Source organism: Cynoglossus semilaevis, chromosome 8 (genome assembly GCF_000523025.1).
Source record: "Cynoglossus semilaevis isolate Cse_v1.0 chromosome 8, Cse_v1.0, whole genome shotgun sequence".
Taxonomy (NCBI): Eukaryota; Metazoa; Chordata; class Actinopteri; order Pleuronectiformes; family Cynoglossidae; genus Cynoglossus; species Cynoglossus semilaevis.
Genome location: NC_024314.1, coordinates 5018269 through 5043298, shown reverse-complemented (window position 1 = coordinate 5043298; position 25030 = coordinate 5018269). Strand labels below are relative to the sequence as shown.

General features: G+C 39.4%; 3 protein-coding genes across 3 annotated transcripts in view; 2 read left to right on the top strand and 1 right to left on the bottom strand.

Annotated features, from left to right (window-relative positions):
* The window catches only part of sbk1 (SH3 domain binding kinase 1), a 17684-nt gene extending 5880 nt beyond the window's left edge, over positions 1 to 11804 (bottom strand). Inside the window, exons 1-4 of the mRNA XM_008314181.3 lie at positions 10833 to 11804; positions 1984 to 2225; positions 906 to 1108; positions 1 to 198 (exon numbers count right to left, since the gene is read on the bottom strand). The exon at positions 1 to 198 is cut by the window's left edge and continues 1 nt beyond it. Coding sequence (XP_008312403.1) covers positions 1 to 198; positions 906 to 1108; positions 1984 to 2225; positions 10833 to 10870 — 681 coding nt within the window. The 5' untranslated portion in view covers positions 10871 to 11804. The remainder of the gene's footprint in view (positions 199 to 905; positions 1109 to 1983; positions 2226 to 10832) is intronic.
* A 2283-nt stretch (positions 11805 to 14087) lies between these two features.
* LOC103381690 (retinol dehydrogenase 13) lies at positions 14088 to 20069 on the top strand. The gene is made up of 7 exons (XM_008314180.3): positions 14088 to 14282; positions 14867 to 14985; positions 15110 to 15265; positions 15357 to 15461; positions 16217 to 16429; positions 16565 to 16666; positions 17468 to 20069. Exons 1-7 carry the CDS (start codon positions 14218 to 14220, stop codon positions 17794 to 17796), a joined length of 1089 nt encoding a protein of 362 aa, XP_008312402.1. The 5' UTR covers positions 14088 to 14217; the 3' UTR covers positions 17797 to 20069.
* Positions 20070 to 20743: 674 nt separating this feature from the next.
* decr2 (2,4-dienoyl CoA reductase 2, peroxisomal) lies at positions 20744 to 24426 on the top strand. The gene is given in 11 exon segments (XM_008314179.3): positions 20744 to 20857; positions 21375 to 21476; positions 21584 to 21652; positions 22639 to 22658; positions 22661 to 22680; positions 22755 to 22890; positions 23150 to 23274; positions 23511 to 23604; positions 23699 to 23803; positions 23910 to 24092; positions 24274 to 24426. Coding segments are annotated over 11 exon segments (948 nt in total). The 5' UTR covers positions 20744 to 20798; the 3' UTR covers positions 24309 to 24426.
* Positions 24427 to 25030: the final 604 nt, after the last annotated feature.

Below are 25030 nucleotides of genomic sequence, written 5' to 3'. Positions count from 1 at the left end.
ACTCACCCGTTTAACACGGCAACCCACTCGCCTGGTCATGCCAAAGTCGGCGAGTTTAATGCGCCGGCACTCGCAGTCAAACAAGAGAACATTCTCAGGTTTGACGTCCCGATGCACCAGGTGTTTATTGTGCATAAAGTCCAGGGCCAGGCCTAACTGTTGCATGCAGCGTTTGACCATTTCTTCAGGCAGACCCACCTGGAGGGAGGAGACAGGACAGAGGAGGGATTTAGGACAAATACAGACAAAATATATGGTACAACATTGTCCAATTTGTCATAGATATTTTTTACACCAGTAGATTTCCGTTCTTTGTGTATTTTACTTGAGGATGCTTTAGTATATTGTGACTTTAACCCTAACTCGTTAACTGTCCAGCAATGTTGCTACTTTTCTAAATTTTTTTTTCCAGTTTTATAACTTCAACCTTTTTTCTCTCTAAGCAATTCTTGCCTAAAACATTGTAACAACTTGGATGAAGAAAGGGAAACATGGACAGAGGGCAGTATTACTCCCCAGCATTGGCTGTTTTATAATAACACAAGAGTTCATTTTAGTTAATACCTGTAGGCAACCATTGTAAGATTTTTATTAACTGATCTGGTCTCGAGCCCTCGGCCAATTTTTTGTAAAAATGATTCTTCTAACAGGAAAAGCTGATACAAGAGAGTCTGAGATCTTCTAATTAGTCTTTAAAAAGAGCTGTAAAGTTTGGCCAACAAATCAACTGGAGTAGTAGCACAATGGCAAAGTAAGAGTTCAGCACTGACAGAAAACAAGACAAGACACGGCTCCAATCCCAGGAGATCTTGTTAAAACCACTGTTTCTCAACGAGGCCAGTGATTGGAGCAGCAGGAGCTGAGAGAGCACAGTGATTGGTAGAAGAGAGGGATCATAGCGCTACCTGCGGCGGAATGATGTCGAAGAGGTCCCCGGCGGGAGCGTATTCTTGTCCAAACACGTAGCTGTCCTCTGTCTCAAAGAGCACGTCCAGGACTTTGATGATGAAGGGGCTGGAGCTGAGCGAGCCCGTCAAACTGTACTCCCGCAGGAAGCTCTTCAGCTTGGTCTTATTTTTGGTAACAAACTTTAATGCCATTTTGGTGCCTACAAATATAAGCACAGCACAACAGGGATAGATAAATATAAACTCTGCTCCATTGAATTTCTGTGTTGGATTTAACTCAGGTCAGCACACCAAGGTGAATTTGAAGTATTTTAGTTTGGTGTAAAATCCCCTCTGTCTTTGAACAGGTGCTACATTCATTCAGATAAACGTGTGCAGTGAATGAGTCTCAGCCCCTTTACTGTACACACATGTGCAACCAGCTGCTCCTTATAAGAGCTGTGCAAATATAGAACAGAGGCTGTTTAATGTTCACATAATACCCATAATGCTCTCTCTCAGCCTCCCTGTACACACTGCAGTTTTACTGCCTTCAGACCGAGCATGCTGTACTAACAGGAACAAAAAGTATTCATGTATTTACTGGATGTTACTATATATACAGTAGGCCTGTAAAGCTAGTGTAGTTTTTATTACATTTTCTAAAGTATTTTTGGCTGATAATTCATCTTTTATAGTATTATTTTGGCAAACTCATCATCTTTATTTAGCTACTTGTCATTTTTTTTATAGCTTTCATTTTTTCCTATAGCTGCTAACGTTTTGTTTTGAGGTCACACTTATACAGTGGTTATTCTTTTGGTTACTTTTAGCATTTTTGGGCTAAATTGTCAATCTGAAGCTATATATTGCCAGCCAGTACATTTTTCTTTTATTTAAAAAAAACAAAAACAACTCTGGCTTCTCCACAACTATAGGCTACATTTCTTGCTAACCAATAGCAGTATCTGCTGTAGTTATTGCTACTTTATCTCAGCTAACCTTGACCTGCTACAGGATGACAACTAAGATTTTTTTCTAATACTGTGAGAAACAAGACTAAGTAGTATAGTAATGAGGAAACAGCAAACCTCACCCTGTGTACGGTGGGCCACCAGGTCCACTTTGCCGTACGTGCCTTTCCCCAGCTCGCGGATGTGCTCATATTGTTTGGCTACATCTGATGCAGACAAGGAGGTGATGGCCAGGGCCTGCATGTCCTCCACTGGGACCCCTCCGCAGTAGTCCATTTTAGACGTCGGAGAGCCCCCACCACTGCTCACCCTTCCCGGCCCCGATGGAGAAAGAGACAGGCTCGCCTTGACACTGTGGGGCAGACTAAAGGTAGAGAACAAGGCTTTAGAGTCCAATAGTGTATTGTCCGCTGATCCTGTATGAAGCAATGATTTGTTTATGGAAAAACAGCTCCTCGGCTTTATGTTTGTTGGCTTTCTTCCCTGCGTTGTTGCCTGTGCAGCCTCTCCCTGAGGATGGGTAACTCAGGAAAGCTTCAACAGACCTTCCCAGACGTTCTCATACAATCAATTCAACGAAGGCAACAACAGGGGGAGAAGTGCTTTCAGTAAATGCATTGGACTTCCTGCTGTCCCTGTAGATCACTCTGGCCAGTTTTCAGATATGGTCGCAGACAGCACTTACTGGCAAGCAGCGATTGGAAAATCAATATGATCAGGCTGAAGGACCAGCAAATGGAAACAAATGAGAAGAGCTGACAGATACAGGTGTATGCATGACTTTAAGGCAATCTACCAACTGTCTGAGAGATCTGCGCGGTCCAAGTTGGAGGTCATGCTAGACTGTGGCAAGAAGAAACAGGTGCCAAGAAAACACCTTTGAGTTTGATGCGTCTGGTAATGTAGTGCATACATACAGAACAGGGCAATCAAGGTTTCTATGTTTTAGCTTTTTTTAGCCATTTATCATAAGTGCCAAAACATATTTTTGGCTAAATGTTAGCTTTTTGGTCCTAGCTGGTACATATAGTTATCTATCAGAGAGAGGTTAGTGCTTTAACTCACATTTCACTTTGGGTTTTACATTTCTGTTGACCTTACTTACCTGTTTTGTTAAGTCTAGCTGTATTTCAGCCTGACTAAGGTTAAGTAGTCTCATATGCATTTCACTTGGTGAATATTATTTTGTTGTTGCAGAATTTCAACTGAAACCTTTGCTGTTATTGTTTACTAACACTTATTATAAATACATTACATGTACAATAATATTTTAACAAACTTTCAAGCTATTATTCTCTAGTTATATTTGTTGGTACATACAGGTACTTATATTTATTTAAGTCTTTGTTCAGTGAAATTGCACGTGTCTTTTTGACGTATTGCTTTAGTTGGCTAACTATCAGTTCTTTGTTTGATATGTTTAAGCTAAGTATAGCTAATTTTAGCAATGTCTTGGTTAAGCTATATCTCCTCATCTATTTCCTTTGTCTGGTATATAAAGAAAATCATCCTTAAATAACAACAACAACTTAAGGCAAAAGACCAATTAAAAGTCCTCATTATAACAAGTACAAGCTGTAACAAAAATAATGTTCCATTGGGGTCTGATCATTTCCACCATGGACTTCAACTACTAATAAGGAGAAGTCTATACGGTGTTAGTCACGCAAGAAATGTTCAAACTTTGAAGAATTTTATTTAAATATTTGAGAGCATGTTTTGCTGTTTGAGGGGATGGTGAGAAACATTAAAGACAAAGCTGCCACAGTTGAACAGGCAGCCGCAAAATAGAGGGTTTGATGAAACGAAGTGTATCACACTAATGATCGCACCCATTGTCTCTGTCTCTTTTCAACCACCCCCCACTCCCCTTCCCCTCTTCCTGGTACTTACAGTCAAATTTAATCACCCAATCATGCACAGCATGCACACCCACACACACTAATAGGCATCAAATCAGCAAAAACAATTTGGCTGATGGCCTCTGTCATCCGTCACTCAACTGCTGTCCTGTGTTCTCGCTCTCCCTCAGGCCAGTCTCTTAGAACTTCAGCTTTGACTTCATTTGAAATCAGAATACTGCTGACACCAACGTACGCTTCATGACAACGTAGAGGAGAAAGATTCTGCTCAGACAATCGGAAGGCGCTGATGTTCTTGTGGGAAGACTGTGATAAATATAGCTTTCACAGAGCAAAAGTTAAAATAGGATGCAGCCATTTGCGGCGCAGTTTCCTTGGCTCGGCTCACTTTGTCAGAAAAGAGAAACAATAAACGCTACAAATAGAAAAACACAGCCCGGTGTTTCTTATGCATCTCTTAAGATCACACTTGTGTCTTGATATTCTAATAAATATGGACAGTTATATAAGAGACTGTGGATACTGGAGCCCACTCATGCTGAGTTTGCCCGCTGCATCGCCCTCGGCCAGTTGGCATGAGGTGAAAAATTAACTTATCTTCTTTTTTCTTTTCTTTTTTGCCCATGAAAATGTTTTCTTTGCCATTTTTGGAAAACGTCCAAAACAATTTGATCAAATGCTCATTAGTCTCCAGTTCTGTTCAGCCTTCAATCCAAGAATAATTATGTTTGTGGAAGCATTTAAAAATAGAGACTCAGAAGCAGTGACCTCATCTACTTTATCTTGCCCTCATACGTCTTTATTGAGTTTCCGTATTAAAGACATGGACACAGATATCTCAGTTACAATCTTCGGTTGCAGAATGAAATAAACAAAGTCGTGGAATTTGTGAAGTGCAAATTGATTTTTGAAAAATGTGCCAACATCTTGGCACTAACTTTTAACAATTATTATGCTAACTTTGAAGTAGTCTTTATACCTATTTTTGAAGTATTTTAATTACATTTTCAGCAAACATTAATATACTGTCCAATTAGTGACCCACTTTTATAGATATAAATGTACTAACTTGTTTATTTTTATCAACTTTTAACATCTTGAGGTGTTTTTTTGTTTTTTACATTTATGCTGCTTTTGGTGAACTTTAAGCTGCTTCAGGGACATCAGGGGATAAAAGAAAAAATTTGCTGGTGATTGGCATCAACAAACATGGGATGCTATTGAAAGCCATGATAAAAAAGTATGTCTAATAAATTTAAGGCAGAGCTGGTGATTCAATCCAGAACTTCCAGTCAGCTCCACGAGCTGGTTCTTAATCACATTATTCAGCTCATACAAAGAGCAGAGGGCCCTCCCTTCCTCACCAAACAGCACAGGATGTTTAACTCCCATTTCCTCTGTTCAAATGGATTAGGACGCCTGAACTGTGATGAATGGCTGGGAGTCGGTGCTACCCACCACTCCTCAGTGCCAGTGCTGGGCCTCGGACTTTAGGAGGCGTGATGGTGAAGTCACATGGTTCTGGGCCCTGTACGGCGTGAGTGTCTTGAAGGTCAGGTGTGTCAGGTACACAGTGACACTGTCACAGGTAGTAAAGAGAGAACAGCTGTGCATTTCTCCGCCTATAGAGGTGCACACCCAGCTGATTTCCCATGATGCTGCCCTCTGCACCCGCTCCTTGTCCTTTCAGGCAGTTGGAGACAATGCTAGCACTAACGGGCTCTGCATCCTGATGAGGACTTTTGGCTCTAGACACATGTGGGTTTTTGAGACAGGGTACTGATAGTCAACGGTCTGTGAGCCTTTTAAAACAGGAGCCCTGAGCTGCCGTTCATTCTTCAATGACTGACCTGCATTAAAAAAAACAACTACGATTTAAATGAACAACAAAAAAAAATTATTATTTATCTATTTCATTCTTAATTATAAACCAACAGGATTTTTTTTTGTCAGAGGCAGCAATCTGTTTTCATTTTTTTTTAAATCTACATTGACAATCCTACTCTATTCAGTAATGACTCAAAAATGAGATAAGTGCATCCGCGGTACAACCATCTTTATAAAACCTGCTTCCATAAAAAAAATCTTGAAGAACACGACCACACTCTGTGTCTGTGTCCACGTGTCCCTGTGCCAAGATTATACTGATTTGACCTTTTACTCCATAAACAGCCAAAGCTAGAAAGGAGAACAGAGAAGCCACTGGCACCTGCTGATCCTGACACACTCTGACTCTGTGCAGCCTCAGGCTGGGCTTTCACTAAGTTAACGCCTAAGTGTTTGTACTTAGTTGAGGTCCTATTCAGACATAATGTGTAAATATATACACATGCGTGGCCTGATTAAGTATTGTAGAAAATAAATGAATGCAGAAAGTACTTGTTAAATAATAGGTAACTTTTTTTTAAAATCCATTGTTTGAGTAGGCCCTTGGATTATTGCCCTTAAAGCACAGCCCATGTCACTATTGTTAAACTAAACAATGCAGAAAGTTGGCAAGATGTGGGGAATTGCTCTGGGTTTTAAGCAAAAATAAAATGCTTAAACTACATTCTTTATAACAATAATAGGTTTTTATGCGTTGTGTTATAAGTTGTTTTTCTAGCTGCAGTGAAATATTAGTTGCCATAACCCTCTGAAAGGTTAAAGTAAAGTTGAACTAATCATCATAGTAAAGTTTTACCAGCCTTTCCTGCATATTTCCAGCTGCTAGCTGGGTTTGTTCTCTCCAGATTTTTTCCTCTTATTGAACATCCTTCTCTGATCTGTCTCTGAACTTGTAACAAGGGACTAATGAAGTAAATAAATAGATTGCTGAGCCTGCTGCACGTCTCTAATACTAATGGACTAGTTGTTTTGCTCCAGGGCAGAAGAGTCATTAAGGTTGAAGACTGATCTCCTGTGTCCAATATTCTGTCAAAATGCTCAGCTTAAGTCAGCAGCGCTGACACTAAGGGTTGTGGGTTGTATGCCAAGTGTTTTATACAGTAACACCTTGTCCCAACTTGTGAGCAAACTACAATGGGGAGTGAGCTTAGGAGTTAGCTCGAACTACTAGCCATGTTGCAATTGCTCCTTAAAAAGCCATTTAAGCTTAATGGCAATTGCAAGTCAAAACAGAACGACCAATCACAACGTAAGGCTGTTTGTATCTCACTTTTTGATTGGTTTTCAGTTATAGCTACTTCTTACAGGTTGTAGTGTTACAGCAATGAAAAAAATTCGGTTCCATAGTGTAGCAGTTAGCACACCTGCCTTGGAAGCAGAGAACAGAGAGTCCTGGGTTTAGTTCCCAGAGGAACCACATGCTTGGTGCTTGCTAAGGGAAGCCTGTTAACAGCATATCTGCTGCTAACACAACAATTTCCCAAATATGGGATCAATATAGTACACATTTATTTATTTTTTATTTATTTCAGAATCGTAACATTTCGTTGAGCACTAATCTGTTGTCTGTAGTCGTCCACAGATTCAGGACACTTTGTTCCAAACTGCTTGCAAAAACTGAATCTCAGCAGCCCATAGCATCAGAGTCTCGAGATTCTATGTTTGTTTGTTTTTTTTTTGTTTGTTTTTTTTGCAACACCTGAACACATGGTGGGAAAAAAATCTCCTGCTATGCTGTGATAGGCCAGCCAGCAGCACAGGCCACGGACAGTCACTCTAACAAATGGCCCGCTCACACCTGTGCCAGGCTGCCTACAGGGAGGGTCCCTGCTGTGTACCCGTCACTGATTCACCTGTGGTGCTCTCTACTGTATATCTCACAGATCTGATGTGGGCTGAAACCCATTTACTTTAACCAACCACTGCATTTCATCTGGAATGACCTGAGACACAGGAGTTAAATTAGAATCTAGAAGAATGAATGTTTGAAATGAGCAGATATTTTTGAAAAGGGGAAAACGGTTTCAAACCAGCGATTAAACTGTAGTGTCAGTTTGATTTTTTTGGAGCCAAATGTGTATGAATTCAGGCTTTACAATAATATATTTCCATTTGTGATTATCACACTATATGAACTTCTCTCTACATAAATACATGTCAAAATGTGCGAAAAGATGACTTGAACATTGACGAACATTGCACCCTGCAGCCAAGTGGTTTTACAGTTTAGCCTCTGGTCTTTAACATGAGTCGTCATAACCAACATCATCACCATATAGAAAATTATTCACCACTGAAATGGCACTGCAATGAGCAGTGAGGGAACACACTGTTCCTAACCCCACTCTGTCACAATCCAATAGCTCCAAGTTCCAATAGGAAGATTGGTGTGTGTGTGTGTGTGTGTGTGTGTGTGTATCCATGCTTGCATGCAAGAGAGAGAGAGAGAGAGAGAGAGAGAGAGAGAGAAGCAGCTGGATTGGGTAAATCCACAAAGACTAAATCTGCACACCCCTTTGTACCACCACCTCCTATAGACTCCATCTCTTTGAAGTCCAATACATAGGGTAATATTGTTTCTAATGGGAACTGAGTAAAATGGGGTCTAAGTGGGGGAGTGGCCAAATGATGTAACATCAATGCTGAGGGGGACATAGCATTTCCCCCTCATGCTTGATCCCTTCAAAACATTTCACCCTCCACTTCAAGGCATGGAACCAGAGTGTACGGTGATTTGTGATCCGGCTCATACCTATTAGCCTTGAAGCACTCAGTGTGCACTAATGCTGATTGCTGAGGCAGTCCTTCCAACCTCTCTTGCCCCTGCTCTCTCTCTCTCTTTGTCAAATCCAGCTCTGTTTTAATTGTATTAAAAGGACAACTAACTGTGTCTGTGGAACAGAAACGTAAAATCGAACCATTTTTAGTATTGACAACAGTTTACTAGTGCTCCAAATGCTAATTCACTGTGTGATAAAAACATTCATTTCTAAAAGCAGCACAAAAAATAGACAATACAACATTGGACTGTTTACTGTAGCGTGTCATGTGTCCTTCCAAACACAAGGACAAGAAGTCCTGCTTGTAACTGAAGCTAGTAATTTTGGTAAGTAGTACGTTTTTTCTCTCTGCAATAACGGTCAGGTTTTGCTAAAACAACGTGCTCAAATAATTAAGTCACCCAGTTATGTTGTGTCTTGGATAGGAAATACAAAAGTTTGTATTTGTTTGTTCCATGTTTGTCTATTTTGCTAACAGCTAACAACATGTTAGCTTTTGGCCAGAGGGCCGTTGAAGGCTAAAACTGTTTATTAAAAGCAGCATGCTCCTGGTTTCCATAGAACCATAGACCCCCCCCCCCCAAACAAAAAAAGAAACCAAAACACTTTATAAGATACTATTGTCTGATGGTCAGTTAGCTAGCACATTAGAGGTGTCGGCTCCTTAAATACTAAAGAAGGAATTAAATGTTGGGAGCTGTAACTTGTAAGTTTTAAATGACAATTTAGTTGTTTACACTCAGACGACGGTGTTTGTGGTGTGTTAGCTACCAATATTTGAATTTGTTGTAATTTTGTTGGTCCACTCTGACAGAAAACTAAATGTCATCTGATTTTAATAAAGTATAATGATGGAAAAAAATCACTGGCGGCCATTATTATAAACACAGACAGTACAAAAGCCTTTGCCTTACACACACACACATACACACAGTTTTATCACTGAGTGACAGCGGTGACATTAGGCTGCTGTTCTCCAGCTGAGATGATGAGCAATTACAATAAAATCTGTGGAATTACCACAGTAATTTCCCTAAAGACGATAATGTTTCTGTTGGGTTTGGGTCCTAAATGACAAAAGTTATTTTCTTGTATTGTATGTTTCTATCAAAAGTGGTGGTAAAGAATATTTTTGGTCAAATATTAGCTACATCTGGGTTCACATTAGTTGAAGCTGTTGTTGAATAAGTTATTTTTGCTGTTATGGAGCTAACATTTAACTACGTTTTACCAGCTAACTCGATCTATAGTCAATTTACTGTATATCTAATCTGTAATCCCACGTCAATGTCTTTGACAAGAAATAGATTACAGCTTTTTAAAATATGGAGTTACTGGTGTTACGGTAGGTTTTACTATGAATTAAAGGTGCGTTTAAACTCCGGTTCAATTTCAGGGCATTTTAGTTTGAGCTTGTTTTTCTTTTGTTATGAAATTGTCAAACTTCATAACAAATTGTTTAGCTTGTTATGTGATCTACTGTACAGCATTATGCAATGTCCAAAGCTCGGTCTAGTTTGTGTTTGAGAACCACAGCTGCATCTTTTGTTTGCATTTAAAAGAGGCGCTGTACATATGAATAAATATTCAGTAGTTGTGTCGATGCAAAGATTAAAGTTCCGAAACTCTGTGTAAGAACCACCGCTCTTTCTTTCCTATTTTATTGACAAGTAAATTGTTTGTGACAGAAGCAAACCCGTGGGTCTTGGCTACTTCAGAGTCCATCACCAGATTTAACAGGGTTTGCTGGATGCAGACAAGACGAGACAAGACACCTGCTCGTTTAAATTCATCAGATGGACGACGGCAGTGATGGGATCTCACCTCTCTGCCCTGGACACAGCATAAAGGGTCCATTAAAAGAGAAGTGCCAGGATGCCCTTGTCTCTATCCAGTGTATATGTATATATCCTGTCCATATTCCACTCAGAGTGGGTCAGGACCACAGGACAAAGACAGGTGTTCCCATACTGTTTTAAAAGTAAGGACCTGCTGTTCGAACAGAATCAAGAGCCTACAGCAAATCTTTTTTTTTTACATTAATAATATAACTTTAAAAAATAAATTCCTAATGCAAACTGATCTGTTTGATTTAAAGTCATATTCTTTAAGAAAATGGAAATATATGAAAAACACAGACCAATGTCATATCAAAATAATCAACACTGGTAAACAATGTGTTTTTAATGTGGTATATACTCCCCTTTTAATAAATCATTAACAAAAGCCCAAACAAGACAAGAGTATTTGTCGAACCCTTGAAAAGCCCGCTGTGACCCATCAAGAGTCTGGATCCACTCTATCAACATACATTCTAACTGTGGTGTTTAAGAAATTTAAACAAAAAAAACTGTCAAATTGTCTTTGATTTTTTTTTTTTTTTTTTTTTTTTGGAATATAATCTACAAGACTTCAGGTTGCACCAAAGAGGAAGTCACCCACCTGCTGGCGACCTGTCTTTCTCCTCCATGGTCCTGCATCCGAACTGCTGTTGCTCCTCTCAAATCTGCAGGAAAATGATGGCTAGATGTCCTTGTTGGGGGAAGTTCTTGATCAGCAGCTCCTTCAGAAATGAAAGATATTCTCAAAAGTCATAGGTGAAAAATAATGATGATGTCTGCAGGTGGTCCACAACAACTGCTGCCTGCTTGTGGACACTTTCTCCCAGAGGCTGGTTATATCAGAAGTATCTTCTGAGGTTGCTGGATGCTGATGAGGAGGTGATAGGATTCCTCCACTGAGCGCCATGCACCAGTTCAACCTGGAAAACAGCAGCAGGAGAAGGAGGTGGAGGAGGAGTGATCGTGTTTATCTTTCGCTCCTCCAGCGCTGCTCCGCATGACCCACTTCAGTTCAGCGCTACACACACACACTCATTAACACACACACGCTGAAACCATCCCTTTCATTCACATCCAGACTGGAGGCTCAGAGAAGCTGCGCTCTGTGCGCACAGTCCACCTTGGACAGAAGTGAGCCGTGTCAGCCCTGCGTCCTGCAGTCACTGTGGACAGGTCAGTCCGTGGGGTCCGTCTGTCCGGCTGGTCTCAGGGGGATGTGGAGAAGGAGGAGCGGGGTGTTCTGGTCCTCCCAACCAGTCAGGTCCCTCCATTGTTCACAGTCTGTCTCCACCTTCTGGCAAAACAAAATACGCTCACGTGTTCAGGGTCCTAGCGCCGGGACTCAGCATATGCGTCACTGACCAGCGATTCCTGAACATAAAATGGTTATTTCTAACTTTATTCAAAATTAAATTAAATTATTTTAAAAAAAAAAAGAAAAAAATGACGCAGGCCTCTGGAATCTTGTCAGTACTATATTGGTACTGCTACATAACAGAGTTAACTGTCCATCTGAGACCTTTTTTAATATGTTCTGGTTGTATATTTTATTATGTTATAGTTTGTATGTTTTGAGCTGGGCTTTATAAGATTATGTGAATTAATAACTATTTCTTGGCTTTTTTTATCTTTTGGCTAATTTGTAGCTTCACCTTTTAGCTGTTTCTGTTTCTTTTTAGACTTAGTTGCAGCATTTTTACTTTCGTCTTACTTTGACATGCTACTGCAATACTCATTAAGAATTGTTTAATTCGCTTTAAGAATGGACTCAATGCGTTCTCCAAATCTGTATAGAATATTTCGGACTAAACAATGACCAACTGTAAATGATGTCTTATAAACATCAAGTCAAGATGTCTTTGATTGTAAACATATATGTTCAAATGCAGCATCTCATCAGTATGAAAAATGAGTCCCACTGTTACAGTGTGGACGTATTTATACACTGATGACCACGACCGCTTCACTTTTATACAGACCTCATTTCACTTTCAGTTCTACTGTATGTTGACTGTATGTCAACATTTTAAAGAACCGTCAATGCACTGTCCACACATCACTGCACATCCAAGAGCGTCTAGCTTTTTGATTCACACCGTGAAGGAACAGGCTGTTAAACTGCTTTTTGCATAATTCAACAGCTCACATGGCCCCGGGACCTTTGCATCAGTGACTTTGCCAAGTGTCTGTGTTAGGTAACAATGAGGGGAAGACTTTCATTTAATTTACGGCACCGACAGCTTGAACCGTCTTTACTGCACATATTTAATAACAGCAGGCTTTTTGCCCAACCAGCTATAGCACATTGTAGCCATAACAGACTGGATAGAGCTGGATAGAATGTGGGCCACAAAAAGGGAAGAATGGTTGGGGGCCTTACAGTACAAGGATCAAAGGTTTGAGCCCTACTGGTAGCTGATGGTCTTTCTATAGGAAGTTTGGTAGTAGTGGCGTTTTGGCCCAGAGGCAATGTCTCTGTCATTGGTGTGGAACCCCAGGGTTCACCTCCTGGGCAAGTTTGAGTCCCGGTTAGGGCGGTTGGTACCTTCCCGTGGACTCACCACCTGCAGGAAGGTTTAGGTACGGTGCAATGTGATTTGGATGGCGACTGTTGCCCCCGGTAACGGATAAGCGGATGAAAATGGATGGATGGATGGAGTTTGGTAGTTGATCTGATTTTGTTGTTAGAATCAACAACTATTTGCACTGTGGGGCAAATCCAGTATGTTTGCCCCTTCAATGTCAGCTTTGGCTGACATTTGGCCAAGACCGTTTGGTCCTCAATCTAGATACCAAATGTAGGCCAAACTACAGCTATAAATGACTGGCTTTAAGTGGCAGTGACCCTATGGTTTATTGTTGTCTATGTAGGTCCTCAGTCATTCAGGTCATTTAACATCTTCAATAAACTAAGGCAGTCCAGTTGCCCTCTACTCAGCTGCTTCAGAGTTTATTGTTGTTCTGTATGTGGGCCAAGTGAAGTAGTTTGGTCTGTTTATGTGCAAGAATAACTTTGCTTTTCCTCAGATTTTCCAGAGAATTTGTCCCAGAATGGCTGCTGTCTCATTAAGTCATGTCCATTTACCATTCTCTGAAAAATCTGTCAAGGATGTTGGCTGACAGAATCAATAAAACAGAGATCATCTTTCTGCCTTGTCATACAAAAGTTTTTCACCAGCCTGGAGGAAGTTTTTCTTTTTTTTTTTTAAACAAGGCAGGTCATATATTAGATGACTACATCTCCTGTGCTCCAAGATATTTAAGAGTGTTGAATGGCACTTTTCTTATCCAGTGGTCAATGAGGAGTGATTACTGTTTTAATCTGTTAACAATATTTTCTCCTCTTCCTCCTCCTTCTCCACCTCCTTCTATTTTTCTAACTTTTTCAGACAACAGACTCATGTCCTAGTTTCACTTTTAATGTGTCACCTCCTCTTGCCAGACGATGCCCTTGTTTTTACACCCCTCCCAATTTCACCTCCATCTTGACTCTGCTTCTTTGTTGCTCCATGAGTAACTGTGTAAAATCAGTGGCTGGATGAGTGAGACAGGAGTGGTCATCACTGGCATCAGACAAAGTTCATGTTTTTTTTTCTACTTTGGATAACACACCGTAGCCAAAAATGTAAAGTCATACTGTATCATAACTACTTTGTACTCCATTTACGGTAGACACCCTTTGACAATCTGTCGACCTTTGTGTCATCATATTCTCATTTTACATTTAATGGATATTTTTATTGTTTGTTTTTAAAATGGAAATATGGCTTAAACGTCACCCTGATGTACAATTAAACGAACAGCAAAAGCTGTTAGCTGTAAGAGGCCGTTTTAGACAAGTGAATACATATCCCATAATGCAATTCGGCCCTTTCTAACTTGATGACGGTAAATCTATGCGCGGGTAACCTTGTGTTATTTGACAAGAGGTTTCCCTTCAAACTCGTTTTAATGGTGTGTTTAAATGTTAACATTATTCCACAGTCATGAGTAAATACATTTTACCTGTCTCTGTCGTCGGAACTGTGTTCGGTTGTGCTGTTTTACTAAAGTAAGTACATTTCCTATCATGTAAAACCATGTGTTGTGCATGTAATAAAACAAACAAACAAACAAAAAACATGTATCACGTTACTACAACACATTTATACATTTTGCAGTTACCGGCAAAAATATTTTTATTTTTATTGAATTACTTTTACTTTATATTATTATGTGGTAATGTTATAGGAACGTGTTATTAACATTAAAGAATTTCATCCTAATCAAATAATGTATTCGTGTTTAAACGCTGGTAATCATATATACATATAAACACTTGTGTTATTAGTGAAATGGAAATGGATGTTTTAACTTTTCACTTGCCAAATATGCTTCAAGATATTATATTCCTGCCAAAATATAACTCCGATTGTTAAATTTACGAAAAGGAGACATTACTTTTAAAAAACGCCATACATTTTTATATACTTTTGTTGTACTCATATCGATGTGTTGTTTTTATATTTTATGTTAAACAGTAGAAATAAATTTAACTTGTTACTTCATGCTACTTTCAGTATAAATTCAAAGATTTTATCATGCAGTTTTTAAAATTGAGAGCTTGACAAATTAGCTGCGTTTGCCCATCCATAGGAACCACGTGACGGGAGGCCGGTGTCCCAGTAAGGCAGTAATTACTGGAAAGACTGTGGTAATAACAGGAGCAAATACAGGCATCGGCAAAGAGACGGCTAAAGAACTCGCCAAGAGAGGTGTGCAGCAGACAAGACGTAACTCAGATTTGGTGTTTTAAATGACACAATGATAAAAAATATATGTACTAGTCATATTTTTAGCATGACGACTTCATATTTTGTTCTGCTAATAAATCATCAGGGGGGCGGGTCATTATGGGATGCCGTGACATGAAGAAGTGTGAAGAAGCAGCAAAGGAAATTCGTGGGAAGACACTGAATTCTCAGGTTTACTCCTGTCACTTGGACCTGGCCTCCATGACATCTATACGAGAGTTTGCAGAGAAAATCAACAAAGGTTAGAAAATAATGACATTAAGAGATCAGAAATGTAGTAAGTGAAGGAGTATTTTGGTACATTTTTACTTATCTTATATCTTATATTACAGAGGAGCAGCGGGTGGATGTGCTGATAAACAATGCAGGAGTCATGAGGTGTCCAGCATGGAAGACTGAGGACGGCTTTGACATGCAGTTTGGAGTCAATCACTTAGGTGTGTTTTTGTTTTTTTTAACAGTGATATAGACCATTTGTCATTGTTGTTCTGCCACTTATAGATTATGTTTACTGAAGGGAAATCGAGTGGGTCAAGGTCCAAGTTCAAATCTTTGAATTAAGAATTAAAGATCTAGTTGATTTCATCTTGAGTCTCTGGGGTTTTGAAAAAAACAAAAACAAAGAAAAAACACAAAATGTAACAGGAAAAATGAATTTAAAGACCAGGTTAAGGCCACAGTTGTTTGAGTCATGTCCAAGTGAAGTCCACACAGTTGCAGAAAAAAAAATTACATTGATTTTGGATTCCATTCCAGGTCTCCTACGTTCACAGATTCAAATTAAGTCAGCAGGATTGTGTACATAGTTTCGTAACACACGTGTAAGTGAAGCCCCTAAGGTCTTATTACCAAGTCACTACAAGAAATAAATCAAGTACAATTCCACATCCAAGGAAATCCCATGAAAGGTTGGGCCAAAAAAAAAAAAAAAAACATTTTAAATTTAGGTCACTAACAAAATGGGATGAGATGAGTCCGAGGTCGTTGGGGTGTTAGTTTTGGTCTCCAAGTGTCAGGTCTCTGTGGTTTTAGGCAGAAGTCACTGAAAACAGGTCTGAGTTGAGTTTGAGTCTCAGAAGAAACTAGAGTAAAGTAGTATTTTTTAACAAAGCTATTTAAATAAACTCTGATTTAAATTAGTCTCCTCCTTATTGTGTTCTCTTGGCTCTCCTTCTTCCTCCTCCTCCTTCAGGCCATTTCTTGTTGACAAACCTTTTGTTGGATAAGCTGAAAGAGTCCGCTCCCAGCAGAATCATCAACCTTTCCTCACTCGCCCACATTGTTGGAAAGATGGACTTTGAGGACCTGAACTGGGAGAAGAAGAAGTTTGACACCAAGCAGGCGTATTGTCAGAGCAAGCTCGCCAACGTTCTCTTCACCAGAGAACTGGCCAAGAGATTACAAGGCAAGGCTACTGTTTGCTGCATATGTGGGCAAGTGTGTGGGCCCATGATCTTGAATGTAATTTTCAAGTTAATATGCATGTATTTTGAACATCTCTATGACTGTGTGTGTGTGTGTGTGTGTGTGTGTGTAACAGGCACAGGCGTCACAGTTAATGCAGTTCACCCAGGAGTTGTGGCTACAGAGCTGGGGAGACACACCGGCCTCCACCAGTCGACGTTCTCCACCTCTGTGCTCAGTGAGTATCATGTGTCTTTATTGGAATCTAGAGTAAGAGGAATCAATACAGCCAGTCTGCAATAAGAACAAGTCAAATATAACCAACAATGTTAGAGTATTTTTTAAATGAGATCTTTTATTTAAATTAAGGTCAGATTTCTGGTCATTTGTTTGGTCTGGAAATGTGTGATTCCAAAATTATTATATTCTTTTTTTCCAAATTAATTTGCATTCTTTGATCTTTGACATCCTGAATTCTAATAATTCAGCCTTGTAGCTGACTCCAGATTTTTTTAAATACCAAATTCAGAGATACAATTTGCCTTTCCTTTAACATCAAACAAAGAACAGTCTCCCAAGTGGCAACAAAACAAAAGTATTTTGGGAAAAATGCCTCACACACCCACAACATGATGCCTTGATAACTTCATGCTTCATGGTAGGTTCTGTATGAGGGTGTTTTGTAGGTGTGGCTGCATCTGTTTTCTTATACAGAGGCTGTACTTTCACAGTATTTCAATCACTAAACAAAGAGTTACAGCACTTCAAGAAAACCAAGAATCCCGTTGCTGCTTCTGCTTCACTGCACTGGCTCTGGCATTGAATTAATGTTTTTTTTTTCACTGCTGTGAGTTTGAATTTAATTACATGATCCACTCTGGGCTAGTAAACATTCTCTGCTGTTGGGGAAAATGGTGCTTAATACTCAGATCATTTACAATCTCTGAAAAGGGACACCACATATGATAGCACAGATTCTGTTGCTTGTGGTTTTGCGTGCTGCTTAACCTCTCTGTGTTCTCCACAATCTCCACTCCAGGCCCCCTATTCTCCATGTTGGTGAAGAGCCCAGAACTTGGGGCCCAGCCCAGTGTTTATCTGGCTGTGTCTGAGGAGTTGGAGGGTGTGACTGGACACTACTATGATGTAATGACAGAAAAGGAACCAGCTCCCCAGGCCTTGGATGATGAAGTAGCCCGCAAGCTGTGGGAGTTGAGCAGCAGCCTGGTGGGTCTGGAGAAGAAGACAGGAGAACAGACTGACGGGTCAAAGACTACAGCAGGAGTGAAAGGCAGAGCTGCACAGACAGAGACAATGCAAACACATGGACACAGTCCAGGAGCAGCTGTAGGTGCTGCGACAGTGTAGGTTTCAGATGCCCTCTGGAGCAGCAGAGGGTACTGGGGGTTGCTGACCTAAGCTGTACCAGGTTGACTGTAACAGTTAAAGAAGTGGTAAGCACGATGTCTGGACAGATAGTGACTGTGGAGCTTCATCTCCAAGTCTCTTACTACTGGATGAACTAGGGCAAACACATCAGGTTGTAAGGTGACACTCCACTGCTGTTGGGGTTTCTTTGCACCAGAGGTAGGTGTAACTGATCCTGGAATAGTAACAGAAAATGGGAGCATGGTTCCTCCACATGCTGCACTCTGATTGGTTACTTTTGTACCATTCAAATGACAAACATCAAAGATATCTGATATGCGTGTGGAGTTTGGAACATGTACGTTTGAATGTGTACAAACTTAAAAAATCAGCTTAATCAGCTCACAGTCATTGAACTATGATTGTAAATACTGTAAACATGTACTATGCTAGTACCGGCAGTATATGCTAATTTAAATTTTGAGACGTTAAAACTTCCCCTCTGATGTTTGCAGCCCCCTGTCTCACAATTTAAAACACTGTAACAACACTCTTAGAAAACTGATTGAGTTTTTCATTATGCCTTTTATTGTACGTGGGACAAATCGTCAATATTACAGCACCAAAGCGGGATCTTTCGTTTTTCCTGTGTGACGCTTGGGAAAGAAACTGAACGTTTCATATCACAATGAATAAACGGTAGAAAAGGCAAAACGGCAATGAGACAACATGTCAAGGGAAATTAAAACTCCCCACTATAAAACATGAATAGTTAAAAGTAACCTTCCAGCTGTTTTGGGTGATTCACACAACCAGAGACAATCTCATGACAGCCCTATTTTCTTTCTGTGGCAGAAAAAAATATGATCATGGGTCATGATAAGGCCAGGGGAGGTATTTCATGGTTACATATGACTGCTAACAAGACGAATGGCCTTTAATGAACAAAGACGAAAATACAGAAGGTCACTAAAGGTTTCCAAGGGAAATGTCTGCATGAACGCTTACAGTGACAAACGAGGGTAATCTCAAACATCAACTCTGCAATAAACACATTTATTTTCTAACAGCACCAAATAAAAGGAAAGTATCTAGAGGAACTGCCATAGTCCAGGTTACAGATATGATACATTATTCCTACAAATTCAGGCAAAATATAGAGTTTTTCTTAGATACTGCTATAAAGCTACACATAAAATAATGGAATAAACAGTATAAAAAAGCATAAGAGAAAATGTATTTTTTAAATAACTTATTTTTAAAAAATCCACAGTCTGTTCTTCACCCACTCACATTAGATATAATTGATAGACAGGGAAAAAATACGCAGTAGGATACATTTTTATTCAGCTTTATTGAAGTGTAACATTTCAGTGGCTGAAAACGCTTTATTGGTTTACGGAGAAACGGACATGATGTAAGTGCAGAGACATCTAATGGCCAAGCTTTGAAATACATGTGTTTGAAAGCCAGATAAACATGGTCACTTTCAACGAAGTCGTTTTGGTTGAAATATAGTATAAAATCACTTTTCTAGATTTTTTTTAGTCGACTACACAACGAACCCACAGCAGGGGGCGCACTGGAAACATATTTGAAAAAACAAATTGTATGAGGACGTTAGCAGCCCCATGATGTAATAGAAAAGAGTTGCTCAAATTGATTTTATCCTTCAAAATGCGTGTAATGTTGCTGTCTGCTTTGTCTATTTAGAGAAAAGCAAGAGAGGTACAAAAGGTAGCAGAAGAAGAAGTCAAAAGGGGCAAAGAAGTTAATGAGAGTGGTGCAGCACATATATAAAGACACCGTCTTTATAAATAAAATATAAAATAACCATTTAGGCATTTGATATTGCAAACTGCAAGCTTGCATGTTGAAGTAACTTATTTAAGGTTAAATTATTGTTTAAAGCTATAGCTCTACTGTGCACCTATTATTGTCTTATTTACTTCTGCTTCCTGGAAAAACAAATCAAGTTTCCAAAACACCCGTCTTACATTTCTGAAGCTCTTGTGTGCAATGCTGCCATTCCTGCAGCCTCTAAGTGCAGAGAAAAATATCTCTCCCAGAAGTATTTCAGAGATCCATTGCATAAGGTTTTTTTCCATCAGTAAACCCCAGAGTCCAGATCAATATGGGTCATTCTGCTGTACTGTACAACGATCTGTCTGAAATGTGAAATAATACACCACAGATCGTTCATTTCAAGGTTGGTTTACAGAGGAGGGTCCAAGCTACCATTCTAGAAGATGACAGGTACTGGGGATGGGTTACACTCAGTGGGTTTTACTTTCAACTGTTCAATATGTAAAAAAAAAAAAAGAATCCTTATTGGAATTTTCTTTTTTAACTAAGTTTAGAAACTTAGACCTGTATGTGGTCTCAGAGATTCATTAGTCATCTATTTTACTTAACTGTTTCATTTCATATAAACTTATTTTTGTGAATTCCATAATTAAACTACTGTTAAAACACCCCAAATAAGCAAAACTATGCAATTAAAAATGACCAACATATTCTACTGCTGACTTAAGTTGATTTAAATCAACTTGTATAAATAGATATTTTCCAGAACAGTTTATGGCCCCCGCTATTTTTTCGATAGATCAAGAGGGCACTTTCGCAAAATTTTGATCATTTTATATATGGCTTATAATACTGTATAGGAAGTAGTACTTATATTAGTCAAATGGAGGCGCCAAAACATTCATCTTAAGCAGTTTGTTGTCGATATGTTGAGTGTCCTTATTTCCACATAAAATGTCCATTCAACGAAACGACTTTGCGTGTTATGTTATTAATTAGATGTGGTTAAAGAAATATACAAGATGGATAAAATAAATGACGGCACATTAAACTTGCCGACCAATTTAATTCAGTGGTCCGTTTTGTACGTTTGCGTGAAAATGTCAGTGAAGTCTTTTCGGACGTCTTTTCGCCTTTTGAGATTGTATTTCCCATAATGCACTGCGGAGGAAAACTAAAGAATCGGTTCAGAGTTCATGGTACAAGGACTATTCATTCCTGAAAGTTTTCACGGCTGGAAGAAGACACGTACAAGGTGAGAGATAAATAGTTAAGTGCAAAACGTGGTAAGTCAAAAAAGGGGGTATTTACAAGGTCGACTCGTAGAAAATACAACTTTGCAGCACAGTCCTGGAAGTGCCAGGCTGCAAATGTGTCAGAAAGTAGCTTTGAAATAAACGTTATCTAACATTAATAACAAGTGTTTTATCCACAGGTGAAGTGTAATTTGTGTTTTGTAGATTGTTGACAGATGTTTTAAGAACTTATGTCAAAGTCCAGTACGTTGAGCCAACTGTTGTTTGTCTTCTCGTTAGTACAGTATCGTAATTAGTTTACAAACTATTGCATTGTGCACGTATTTAAAGATAGCGTCAGGATTTGATTACACTATATTAGAAAATATATTAATAATCTGCCCTTATTTCTAAAACACCAATGTACATTATTTTAATCGTCATCATAATTTTCCAAAAGTTACTATTTGCAATAAAATTAACAAAGAAAATGCAATTGCAGTGTCACATTTTTTGGTGTGCCATATTATTTGGCAGCATGGCAGAGCCACAGAGACAAGGAGAGGTGCTGCCTGAAGACGTGGGTTCAGACGACTGCCTGACTTCATACACACACATCTACAGCCCAGATTTACTCAAGTGAGCATCTTACAGCTGAATGTTGTTGAATCTCCTCTTCACCATTATTGATCTGCTGTCCCCGACAGCGAGTCACCTTCCCTGATTTCACACTTTATTTTTCACAGGGATCGGGTTGCTTTTATTACAGGCGGAGGCTCTGGAATTGGATTCAGAATAGCTGAAGTATTCATGAGGTGAGAGGAAAATCATGCAGCATGTTCACATTTTGAAGACATTCATTACAAGCATTTACTCCAGTAACAGTCACTAGCAGCTGGACACAAGAATTAACTGTGATACTGTAAAAAAAAGTCTGTGGCTTGAAGGGTTTTTACGATGATATGCATATGAATTTTAGAGGTCATTCTGTCATGATGAAATACAGTGTTCCCTCTCGTTATCGCGGTTCTTCTTTCGCTCCCTCACTACACCGTGGTTTTTTTGTGATCCGTCCCGCGGAAGTTTCGCTATATCGCGGTTTTCTTTACGGGAATTTTTTTTTATTTCCAATATTTAAATTATTTTTGTGATACAAAACATTTTCTAACCTAAAACAATTAAACAGTAAAAATATAGCAAAAGGCTTTGTTTACCTGAACGAGATCGTGCACAGCATTCTATTGGCTAGTTGAGCATTCACTTCTGTTCCTCACGCTGATTGGCTAATGCATCAAAGCATCGGTGAAAGCTGACCCTAATTTAACGCCTGCCTAGACTGGGAGGGTTGATAACAGAGTGAGGAAGGTTCGTTAAGGATAAATATATACGTAAACAATATGAAAACTATCTTGTCCCTACTTAGCGGCAATATGAAAACTATCTTGTCCCTACTTTTTTTCTCTTCATCTCTTCACTCATTTTCTCTTTTCGCGGTGGGTCTTGGAACGCAACTACCGCGATAGGTGAGGTGTCACTCTAGTTCAGTAAGAAAATATTCAGACTGGAGTTGCGTTTTATTGACACCACTGTAAACTATCGACATCTACTGCAGTACTATAGTACCAGGTCAAGTTTGTGTACTTTAGTCTAACATTTACCCTACCCTTCACTTTTGACCTGGAGTTCTATGTTTCCTCGTTTAACCCTTAGTCCTACTGATGACTCAACTCCTTGTCTCTTTTTACACTGAACTTGTGCAAGTTTTCAAATTCATTCTCTCTGTGTTTCTGCTATCTCCCAGGCATGGCTGTGACACCGTGATTACTTAGATAAGCTCAAAGAGGTGATTGCACGTCATCCAAAAAGACATAGTCATAGAACTTAGTACTTTAAGCTAATGTACCTGTGTGTGTCTAGGCAGCCAAAAAGCTGTCTGCTGCATCAGGACGCCGCTGTCTGCCCCTGTCTGTTGATGTGAGGCAGCCTGAGAGCATCGTAGCAGCTGTGGAGGAGACACTAAGAGAGTTTGGCCGTATTGACGTCCTCATTAACAGTATGTTAATAGTCTTCATTTAGGTTATTGTTTTTCTTCAGTGCAACTGTACACTGATTATCATGTGGTGTTTGTAGGGTGAATTGTATGGAGTTGTAATCTGCACAAAAGACAAAGTGTGATAAGTTCAGGTTTAATCATCAACATTTCTGATGCTTCATCTTTTCTTCTTATCTGCTATCTTTCCCCTCTGATTACAGGTAAATACATCATTTAATCTGCTTGAATTGTAATTTGTTGTTGCCATTTATTTTTGCAGATGCAGCTGGGAATTTTCTGTGTCCAGCCACTTCACTTTCCTTCAATGCCTTCAAAACTGTGATGGAGATAGACACCATGGGAACATTCAACACCAGCAAAGTGGTTTATGAGAAATGGTTTAAGGTAGGTTTAATGTATTTTTATTTTTTTAATATTCCTCTGTTTTTTATAAATTAAATTCACTACAGGGTCTAACAGTCATCAGCTGGATGCTACAGCTTCCCTGTCATATTCTTAGTGTCCATAAATCCAGGAGAGGACGCCAAAGATCCTAAATCTAAGCCAAGATTTCTCCCCGTTACATTTATCAAATATTCCCCATCATTGTGATGAATTAAAATATTATTCCTTTTGACCAGGATCATGGTGGAAACATAGTCAACATCTCTGCAACACTTGGATACAGGGGACAGGGTCTACAGGTGCACGCTGGCTCTGCTAAGGCTGCTAATGGTGAATCGCTTTTACATGAAAAAAAAATTTCAATTAGTATTTCTAAATGAGAATGTACTTTATGACCACTTAATGTCTTACTGATTCTCCTCAGATGCTATGACCAAGCACCTGGCTGTGGAGTGGGGGCCAAGTGGGGTCAGGGTCAATGCTGTGGCTCCAGGACCCATTTCTGGCACAGAGGGATTCCGTAGACTGGGTAATTAAAAAAATAAAAGTTGAAAACTAGCTGTAGCTATATTGAAGACAAACTAACTAAGTTAACATGTTCAAAGTTGCCCTTTTGACACATTTCTAACTCTCAGGTGGCCCAAGGGGAGAGTCAGCCGGTCACTTCAGCTCCATTCCTCTCCAGCGAGCTGAGACAGAGATGGCTCCCTGCACGCTCTCCCTGGCCAGCTGTGTGTCTTCATATGTGACTGGAGCCATTTTAGTAGCAGATGGCGGAGCATGGTTGACCTCAGCCAATGACGTCTCCATGCTGTTGGGTATAGCCTCCTCTAAATCAGCTAAACTCTGAAAAGGGGCTCTCCCCCTCCTCCTGACCGAGGAGTGTAGGAGGAGGTGCAGTTGGAGGTCCATGTGAGAATGACAGAGAATGAAAACTGTCACACTGTGGATTGTGTCGCAAAGGAGATTTCAGTGGATTTATCATATTTTTTCTTTTAGGTTATTGGTCATCGGAGAAGAGAGGAGACAAGTAGAAGCAGGAGAACAAAAAGAGTAATTCAGTAATTCATGCACCCCAGTGATCCTTTCTGTACATTTGTAACACGGAACAAATACATTTTGATAATATAAATAAAACAGCAACACACAAAATGTTGGTTTATATTTTCATTCCTTTTAATGTAAGCATCATATACATTGTTACTTGTTTTATTTAGTTTTATGAATTTATATTAGTTTGCCAGAAAAGTTTAAAGTTTATATTGAATAACAAGAAAAACGTTGCAAGCATACACTAAAACAGAAAAAAGAACCACGTAATGATTGATAAATACATCATTTCTCCTCTGGGTGAAATTAGTTTTATGTGTTTGTGAGCCAATAATACTGCATAGGAAGCAGTACTTATATTAGTCAGATGGGGGCGCCAAATCATTAACATTCATGTTGCGCGTACGTTGTGTCCTTATTTATGCAGATAAAATATCTATCCAACAAAACGGCTTTGTGTATTATATTATTAACTAGTTGTGCTTAAAGAAAAAAAATCAAGATTAAATAAAATAAATGACGACACATTTAATGTCACAGGGAGAAATAGACCGCACATCTGGGCCACAACAAACTGTTCGAAGGATTGTATTTTTGGATATTTAAGCCAGCAGCCAAGAAAACAAATGTAAAATGAGATGTAACTAAAAATGACACTGCGGCCCGTTTTGTACGCTTGCGTGAAAACGTCAGTGGAGAGTCTGCG

Bases quoted from the DNA above. Each gene is read 5' to 3' on its own strand.
- LOC103381690 (XM_008314180.3), top strand. From the start codon at position 14,218: ATGAGTAAATACATTTTACCTGTCTCTGTCGTCGGAACTGTGTTCGGT. The intron at 14,283-14,866 runs GTAAGTACATTT...GCCCATCCATAG, and splicing joins GGTTGTGCTGTTTTACTAAA to GAACCACGTGACGGGAGGCC. The intron at 14,986-15,109 runs GTGTGCAGCAGA...ATAAATCATCAG, and splicing joins TAAAGAACTCGCCAAGAGAG to GGGGGCGGGTCATTATGGGA.